General features: G+C 42.3%; 1 protein-coding gene and 1 long non-coding RNA gene across 6 annotated transcripts in view; one reads left to right on the top strand and one right to left on the bottom strand.

Moving 5' to 3' along the window:
* Positions 1-9,500, bottom strand: part of LOC106518888 (uncharacterized) — a 133,542-nt gene that overhangs the window by 1,006 nt on the left and 123,036 nt on the right. Inside the window, exons 5-6 of one of the 2 annotated variants that reach the window (XR_001310374.1) lie at positions 6,163-7,261; positions 594-867 (exon numbers count right to left, since the gene is read on the bottom strand). This is a non-coding gene — a long non-coding RNA (uncharacterized LOC106518888). Of the gene's footprint in view, positions 1-250; positions 868-6,162; positions 7,262-9,500 lie in introns of those variants that run through there. The other variant, XR_001310373.1, reaches the window with a different exon arrangement.
* The window catches only part of rbfox3a (RNA binding fox-1 homolog 3a), a 274,551-nt gene that overhangs the window by 264,004 nt on the left and 1,047 nt on the right, over positions 1-9,500 (top strand). For all 4 annotated transcript variants that reach the window (XM_014010318.1, XM_014010319.1, XM_014010320.1 and 1 more), the window contains 3 exon segments: positions 1,082-1,121; positions 5,017-5,075; positions 7,717-7,795. In XM_014010318.1, the coding sequence (XP_013865772.1) occupies positions 1,082-1,121; positions 5,017-5,075; positions 7,717-7,795 (178 nt within the window).

The following is a 9,500-nucleotide window of genomic DNA, read 5'->3' as shown; positions in this document are numbered from 1 at the left end:
ATCTTAATATACAAATACTATTGAGGTTTCCTCTTTATATTGACATAAAAAATTAGGATTCAGACCAAATATTAATGTATTATCGTAACCAACAAGACAAATTAAGTCATATCTCTGGATAAGTTGATGATATCAGAATGATCCAGGTATCAAAATGTAGCTTTTAAAGCAGAAATCTGAAAATGTAACTAGATAATTTTGACCAAATTTGACWTATTCGTCATTTRGATATGATGGGMCARAWATATYCAGCAAATCTGCTGTTTTGACTTAAAATAAGCTGATTTTAAAGGAACAATAAAACACTTTACTATGTCCCAATTGGCAACCCTGCCCGGTACATTACTGCAGTGGTTCCATGTAAATGGGTGATTTTTTTGTGTATTCACCCCAGTAAACATGAGCATTTTCAGAGACCGGTCTCGTGTAAACAGGGCCCACGTATCTGTGTACGTGTTCTTTATGTGTATGTTTGTTGACAAAGCCAGGATGAAAGCTGAAGGGAGCTCAGATAGTGTATTACCAGGCAGATCTCAGTGGACTGTGACCAGGGTTTGTAGTGATCTCTGAGCTGGGTGCAGCTTCACACTCACCTCTTATCAGCAGCTGCCTGTGTGGTCAGAGGAGAGGTCTGACGGAGGCCGGCTGAGGGCCCGGTGTAGCCGTCTATCTTTGATTAGATCTGGAACCGTCTTACTGCAGAAACACTCGCTGCTGAAACCGGGACTAGAAATCCCTCCCTCCCACTCCGGGGCCCCCGCTGGAACCGATGGCAGCTGTTTGATTTATATAGCAGAGTCATGTGACGGAGCCGCTCTCACCGCTTCCTTTTGTCCTCCTCTTCTCTCCACACAACCACTGCAGCAGCTGGAAAGACAAACAACTTTAGCAGAGCAGAAAATTGGACAGGGAACCGAAACGGTTGCACCTTTCAGTTTAACATGTCATTCATTATTTGTGATACAGCGCGCCCGAGCTGCTGAAAGCTGACCCTCGTGAAACACACATAGTAAGAGCGGCCATGGGCTGTGATTCAGCAGCAAATACACTAACTTTCCTTTCTTGTTCTACAATTTCGCAGAGTGGTGTACCAAGATGGCTTCTACGGTGCCGAGATCTATGTAAGTACAGTTGGCTCTTCTTCGTGCCTGCTTAGATGAAACAGAAGTAAAGCAGACAAGAGATTCAGCCCAGGAGACCAAAAAGTGATCTCCTCAGCCCCCAGCTCTCACTCAGCCTCGCTGCCAAGCCGGTGTCGATTAGCCCCCTGTCTGGTGTGCCAAGAAACCCAACAACAAAATTTAAAACCCCCTCAGCTCCTCCCTCCTCTCGCTCTCTTCCTATGATCTCAGACTTTGGCAGAAAGAGGGACTCTGACTCAGTGTCCCATGTCAAGTTAGGTCATTTACTCCTTCAGATTTGTCTGGGTTTTGAAGGCCTCCCTCCTCTGCCCTGTTTTGTGTTCACTCAGAGGGCTTGGCTGGGATATCCCTGCCTGCCCCAGGGGGGTCTGCGCAGGCCTGAGTGGAGCCAGTTCCTTCCAGCTCTCACCGTGAGGGAGATAAGAGGAGCAGCAGATAAAGGGATTTGCCATCCCTCTGGATGTGTCCATGTAGGCAGGGTCACATCGGGGGCGGGGCCTGTTGCATGTCGCCCTTCACAGAGAAGCYCTGTGGAGATGATGCTAAAGTCAGAATCAGAATACTTTAATGATCCTRGGGGGGAAACTGCAATTATTACAGCTGCAACTGTTCAAGTAAGCATTGGGGATAAAGTATAAAGGAAGAAATATTAGAGCACACAAGGAAGAAATACGCATAAAAACTCTGGAGAACCAAATGAACACAGAACAATGAGCATTCTTTAGCGTCTATACAGTTAAAATAGAAATAATAACAATGTAAATATTAACAGTGTAAATAGAAATAACAACAGTGATTGACTCTGAAGCTAAAACAAGTGTGACTGATGCAAAGGTCCTATCASATATTATTAAATGATATAAGAATAGGTGATGATAGTGATATTCCACTTGTTAGATTAAGGTATTGTAGATAAATAAAAAAATGGACATATGATGCTTTTAAATCCTTCCTTTTCACATTTAAATCCTTCTGTTGGGTCTTTATAAAGTGGAACTACAAAGCTTTGTTTGGAATATTTTAACTTCACCAGCTCCTTTTTCACCTCTTTCCTGCTGGGTGTCTCATTAGCCGTGTTTCCATCAACGTTTTTAATGCACATTTTTGAAGTCTGGCTTCAGAAAAGGTGAATAGAAACAGCATGATTCGAAAAAAAACTTCCTCTAATTCGCAAAAAAAAAAGAAGGTTTATACGCTAACTTGAGGTGGTTTTTGGGTTTTTTGAAAAAGAGTTAATGCACAAAAGAAGAGATGGAAACACATTTGATGAATAAGTTCTGACGTAGTGAACATTTACCTCACGTGGTCGATGAGCTGTTCTCTCTGTCTGATTTCTTCGTTTTGTTTTTTCCTTTTTGCAAAATTTTAAAAATTTGCTCAAAATTCTAATTAAAATTGGATGGAAACACAYCTAATGCAGCTGGATTTGTTATTGTTCCTTTAAGATGCTTCAAGCCCCGGCCCCCTCCAGCTTCCAAACCGGTCCACTCCTGTTTGAGAGACGGGGTTCRGTTTCCTAACACTATAGAAACATTTTATTTACAATTTAATTAAAATATGTCAACAACAGAAGACTTGTTTATCCAGCTTTACATGTTGGAGCCAGAGTCTGACCCAGAACCAGAGGAGAATTAAGATGAGGAAATAGTAGTCAGTAAGTCCAGAAATATATTTGGTAATTCTGTTGCAGTTWATTTGTCATAACAGTTCAGAAAACGTCATAGAAAATAAATAAAACTGAAAGGACTGAAAATTTTGACCCAAACAGAAAATAAAGAGATATTTGTAGCACCAGGAGAGACTAAACTCAACTTTTCTTCACACAGAGACTCCAAGTTCACAACAAAAAGTATTTAATATCAATGCCAATTTATTTATATAGCACATAAAAACAACAAAAGTTGACCAGTGCTTCACAATTCAGCCAAATGAATAAAACAACAAGATCTGTTTTAAAATAGAGAAAACATTAAAAATATTATCATTAAAAGAATCTCAAACTCTACCAGAATGAAAGGCCAGGGAGTAAAAATGAGCTTTAAGCAGAGATTTAAAAGTCTGAATGCTAAGAGATAAACCGTTCCAAAGGTTTGGAGCAGAAACTGCACAGGCCCGATCACCTCTAAACTTTAGCCTGGATCTAGGAACATCTAAGAGGAACTGGTGGGACTGAAGTGCTCTAACTGAAGTGAGGATGTTAATGAGATCACACAGGTAGGATGGGGCCAGACCTTTTAAAACTTTAAAAGTAAGCAATAAAATATTAAAATTGATCCTAAAATGAACAGCTAAAACAGTGGATTTTGCAGGATATGTCCTCTTTAAAATCACCCATTTTGACATCAGTCCAAATGTTGGAGCGTGAGGAAGTGTAGTTTGTTCTTTGATGGTAATTTATTTATTTTTTGCTGGTTTCTGCTCAGACAGCGAGATGACAACAGCCACAGCTGCCTCTCACTTTCACTCCGACAAACTCTGGTGACTGGGAGTGAAACACTAAAGCCCAGTAATATATGGCTTACACAGCAGCCCACATGATAGGACAGTATTTCACAGGCTTTTACTGCGCAGACACCCACCATCATAGAAGAGATCTGGGCTGCGCTCTGAGTGATGTCTGTCTCATTCAGGCACCTCCAGCTAAGTCCTGTATACACTGATATCTCCTGACCAAGGTGTGGGCAGGTTGATTCATCACTCACCCCGTCGGCCCGCCGTTAGTTTAGGCACTGACCACTGAACTGCTTCAGACTGGTTACACGAAGGTTCTGAGTGACCAGGTGGAAGCTGTCCTTTAGCCCCTCGGTGTCCTGAACCATCATTCAGAGCACGCCGGGAGGCTGTCACACGCAGCCGGGATGATATCTGGGAAACGTGTATATATGCACATATGAATATATACCAGCAGAGATTGCATATGCTAATACATATGCATGCCCCCGTCACGTGAAACACGTGAGTGCACACGTACATGATTGCACTAACACATACTCGCCATGACAAAATAACAAATGTGCCGCACTGCCGTGTGCAGGATTTGACAATGTGGTGATTTATTGGCCCCTGTTTGTTCGGGCTGTTGCTGTAATCAGCACAGTCCCAAGGTACGCCTGTCCCGCAGGAAGTCATCTGCCTCGAGCGCTCTGACTTCCTGTCCCTCTGGAAATCCGTAACAKGGATTGGAAGATTGGGATCGAATCAGCACCTTATTTTCACACGCAGGCTTTCAATCGGACCACTCCACTCCCCCCCAGGAGCTTAAAAATGAATGAAAACATGCATTATTAAAAGCCACCTATCTGCTGTTTGGACACAGATGGGCACACACTCCTGTGGCACTAATAGAAAAACAGTAGGAGAACAGCTTCATTTTTCAAAGAGAGTAATAGTAGCACTCCACAATGAGGTCTTTAATTCCTTTCCTACTCTGGCAAATGAATACAGCAGTCCTGACTCCCCAACGGTCCAACTGTCTTCTGCRGCCTTACTTCATTTGTGAACCAGGGGGGTCGTGTAAAGGGGGAAAAAAAGGGGGTTCTTTAATAATGTAGCAGCAGAAAGTCCTCTCTCTAAGATCGGCTGAATTTGGGGAGTTGCTCACGTGTGTGATCCTGCTACGCGAGTTTGTGACAATAAGTTGAACATCATTTATTCCCCCTACCCTACCTCCCTCCTAACACCATATATCAAACAGCGCCCTCTGGTGTCTCTGAGGGAAGCTGCAGATAACCAAAGTAAAGCGCGGTGACATTTAACTATTAGGGCAATTTAAAAGCTCAGTGTCTATATTGTTGTTTTCTTGTGTGTGCAATTTGTAACCTTTCCCTGTGCAGGTTGTGTTTAATCACTAATTAATACTCTGGTATTTCAACAGGGTGGCTATGCAGCATACAGATTTGCCCAGCCCACCACCACCGCTGCTTACAGTGACAGGTGAGGAGCTGTCTCACTTAGTAAACAGGAAATGACTTACTGTATATCACATGTGTGTATTTTAAAAGCTTCTGTAAGAAAATAGGATCACCGTGAAATACTTCATTTTTTTTCATCGACACTGCAAAAAATGTCCACCTAACCAAGTTTTAAAATCTTATATCCAGCCAAAAAGTCTTTTTGATCTTGTTTTGAGACTGATTTACTAAACAAGAACTGATTGTGTAAGAATAATCATCTTGTTTTCACAATGTGTAAGATTGTTTGTCTTGTTAGCCTGAAAATTTGACTCAAATTAAGTCAAAATATCTGCTAGTGGAGTAAGAAAATTTTACTAGGCAAGATTCTTAAAATACTTGATTTGACTCAATATTTTCTTATTTCAAGAATCTTACTAAGTAAAATTTGCTTACTCCATTGGCAGAAATTTTTGACTTAATTTGAGTAAAATTTTCAGACTAACAAGACAAATAATCTTATACATTCTGAAAACAAGATGATTATTCTTACACAATCAGTTCTTGTTTAGTAAATCAGTCTCAAAACAAGATCAAAAAGACTTTTTGGCTGGATATAAGATTTTAAAACTTTGTTAAATGGACAGTTTTTGCAGTGTGTGCACCAGGATTACACAATCAAACTAACATTAGCAACAATCTTAAGGCCATGTTTTGCACCGATGCTCAAGAAAATGCATTTTTCATCAACAGCGGGCAGGAGGAACACAGTCCTACAAAGATGCATTTAATGTCGGATAAAATGACAGAAACATCTTTATAGCATTCGACAGAGCTATCTTTGGTAACGAGAACTTTACTGACTGAAGCAGAAAAAGCCGAGGACGCTAGGAAAGGGTGGCTTTTTGCTTAGCATAATTAGTGTTTTTGTAACAATAAGGAACATATCTATGGGCCAAACGTACACATGATGAATGGTGGCTGCTTCCTCAGCATTTTACAATATTCCGTGAAGGTTATTTAGGGTTCCTGAGGTTTTCTTGCTCTAATTTTATCTCCTCCGTTAGGCTTGCCACCATATTCTTTTTGAGCTCGAAGCTAAAAAGAACGCAGACACAYAAAGGACTAACCTTGTTGGACTCTGAGAAGAGCTGTGATGTTTCGTGACTCTCTGCTAGTGATGGGGGAGTAGGTATATCACTGTGGTGTTTATGAATGGCCTCGGGTCTGCGGGGGGGAGGGGCAGATAGTCCGGTCCAGCTGTGCTCCTCTTGAAGAGGCGTTGCTGATTCATTTCAGCCGCTGAAAGCTGTTGTCAGCTGGGATCTGGGTTGGTTTGGGAATCTAATCTGAAAAGGATTGAGCGTGTCACTTGTGATAACATACACCCTGCCCGAGAGCCTGAAGATCATATCAATAATGTAAAATTTATCAGACCTCGCTGAGGCTCAAATTATGAGCGGCCATGTTCGAGGAGAGCAGAAATTGAACAGCAGGCTTGTTGTTGTTTTTATATTTTTTTTCCTCAGTGATTTAATCCCTGTGTCTCTTGCCCATTGTTTTCTCAAAGGTTTAATATATTTCACACCCAAGTTGCTTGTTTTAGCTGTGCGTTTCCATTCGAATGAGTGATCATGTCCATTGGATCAATAGAAGTTTGTATTGTATCAACAAATGCCTTAGAAAAACCGCAGCCAGCCAATCAGAGGAGAGATCAGCAGGACTGAGGAAGGCGTGTGAAAATCCCACAGTTCTCACAGGAAGCATTACCAAGGTCTTTTGAGTAACTTAGAGTCCAGAACCAGTGGGATGTGTCGGGGGGGCAGTCAGCTCTGTGACATTGGGCAGGGTGGTTTGAACCGCTGCTCATCACTCTGGTGAGTCATTTTGTAGACGTATCCTCAGAGGGCTTGTGGGATTTGGTGCTCACTGAAGATAAAAGGACTGCAGAGACTTCCTCTGACCATCTCGTGGCATCGGGTTCTCCCTCAAACAGCCTTTCTGATTCTGATTTCACATCCCTGCCTGCCGACCTTGGGTGCCACTGGACCTAACCGGGCAGAGTTACGTTCACATCCCATGCAGAAGACACGGATGTCTTGTTGTTTCCTTTGAGAGAATTTCTTCCCCTCTCTACTTTTTTTTTTATTCCTGGTTGATTTGGTGCCCTCAGTCCTTGGCTGGGAGTGCCTTATCTTCTCTGTGCAGACCCTCATTTGCAAGCAAGCACTGAAAGGAAAAAAAAACAGAAGGAAAGTAAATAGAGGAATATGTGAAGTAGAATAAATAAATAAATAAATAAGACAGACACATCTTGTCCTGTCTTAGAAGGAAATTGGAAGGATTAGTTCCAAACCAGCAACAATGAAAAGACAAGGGCATGAGCCCAGTGTGCAGCCTGGGTAAACAAGCTCAGGGGGGAAAGACCAAGCCCTCCAGCTCCAACTGTGTTCCCCCTCTTGCATCTCTCTCCTCCCGCTCATTACCTATTCCATCCACCTAATCAAGACGACAACGACCAAACCAGTATAACTCCCCCAACCTTTGAACTCTCCTCTGTGAGCCGCCCCGTGTGATGCAGGCTGCCGAGGAGGGGAGTAATTGATTGTGTTAGAAACTTGAAGGGGTTGAGCATTAAACAAGCGTGCATAATTGTTGTGTTCTCTGCGCTTCTTGTCATGCAGCTATGGCAGAGTCTATGCAACAGCAGACCCCTATCACCACACAATTGGCCCTGCCGCCACATACAGTGTGGGGACCATGGTAAGTGTGAGCGCGTCGCCCGTTCCCGTCTCCAACATCACCACACCAGCAAGCACACACTCACAAATAAAGACCAGAGACTGTACTGGCCTCTGGTTTTTATTCACATATTTTTCATTGATTACGTTTTTTGTCATGCTCTCTGGCACACCCTAGTGGAACTGAGCAGTACTGTGAAACCCCCTGGCATGCTTGGAAGTTGTTTTAAGACATTTTTAGTGCCGTGTTATGCCACACCAGCTCACCTCATGCATTGATACTAGTTCCTCCTGTAATGAGAATGATCACTGAAGTGTTTTTTGTTCCATTTAACTCAAACTTTAATTTCTCATCGTTCAACTTGCTGCTCAGTGAGTTGGATTTTTTTTATTATTTTCCATTCCGCCAAACCGGAAGGGACCAAGTTCAAATGTTAATGTCTGTTTTTAGCTAGCTTTTGCAGCTACTGTAACATCAAAGATGAAAAGTGATGATAAATAAAAGAAAAACATCTTTCTTTTTGAAAGTTTCTCTTTGGTTTTGTTTTCTGACCATGAGGGGAAAGGACTGGGCTCACAGACCAAACCCAGAGCTTAAGGACCATCAAACGCATGCAGCAGCGTGCCGTGGGACATAAATAAGAGAGCAAGACAGAGAGGAAGGGGGGAGTTGCCTCACCCTCCTCCTCCTCTGCCCACAACCTTGATTGGAGGCGTGCTCTTTGCTTGAGAAATGACTCAAATTTACCATTCCGGCATGCATGCAATTTTTCAAACAACAAGAAAAAAACCAAAGCTTTCGGTTCCCCGGTGCAGCTGCTAGCTAAAAGCTTTCATTAATTAAGACATTTCTTTCTCCCCGTTCATTTACTTAATTAAAAATGTGCTTGAATGTTTTTTATTATTTCTTCTTTTCCCTCCAAATTTCCTTCCATTTCTCTCATACTTAAATCGTCCTCTCAGTGAAAGTAGAAGACGGGACCTGGCCCTAAAAAAAAGTATCAGAGCTAATGCTGTGTGTGTTGGGAGCTTGGGGAGCTAACGCAGACTCTGAAGGGTGTGTGTGTGCGTGCGTGCGCTGTCAAACAAAAAGCGAAGCTACAGGGGGACACTCTGTGCTGAGGCCAACATCTAATAAAGTCCAGAGCTAAAGAGAAATAAGCAGTTTGGTTCCTAATTCTTTAATCATATTTGATTAATGCTTCTCCAGCAGAGTGAAGTCATTTTTGCATTTAAAAGCTATATAATAATTAGTTCCTCTGAGGTTGGAAACTCTCTTTACTCATTTTCAGCTCGCAGACACATCTCACGCAGATAAAAGTTTCACACAAGCAGGAGGACTCCCTGAAATTAGGCTAAATTAGCCTTTGAAGACATACAGTGGCCTTTTGAGTTGGACTTTCTAATTGAAACAGAAGCACACAGATATGAAAGGGAGGGACGGTGTGTGTGCATGTGCAGGTGTGCATGCGTAGGCCCACTTGCATGCTTTATGTGTGTCTGCCCTAGATATCTTGAGCATGGTGCTAAATCTAAGGGCTAATGTCCTGTGGTGGTTTGGCCCCTGCAGYAAGGTGCAGGCACCTCTGCTAGACATGAAAAGGAGCTGTGATTAAACCTCTCTGAACTTATTCTGCTTTTGGGTGAATGTCTGATGTTTTTACAGCCCTGCAAGAATTGATTTCTTCCAGTAGAAAAACCTAAATATATATATATATATATATATA

Source organism: Austrofundulus limnaeus, unplaced genomic scaffold (genome assembly GCF_001266775.1).
Source record: "Austrofundulus limnaeus strain Quisiro unplaced genomic scaffold, Austrofundulus_limnaeus-1.0 Scaffold67, whole genome shotgun sequence".
Taxonomy (NCBI): Eukaryota; Metazoa; Chordata; class Actinopteri; order Cyprinodontiformes; family Rivulidae; genus Austrofundulus; species Austrofundulus limnaeus.
The sequence above is the reverse complement of the archived record's forward strand: the minus strand, read 5'-3'. Positions and strand labels throughout refer to the sequence as shown.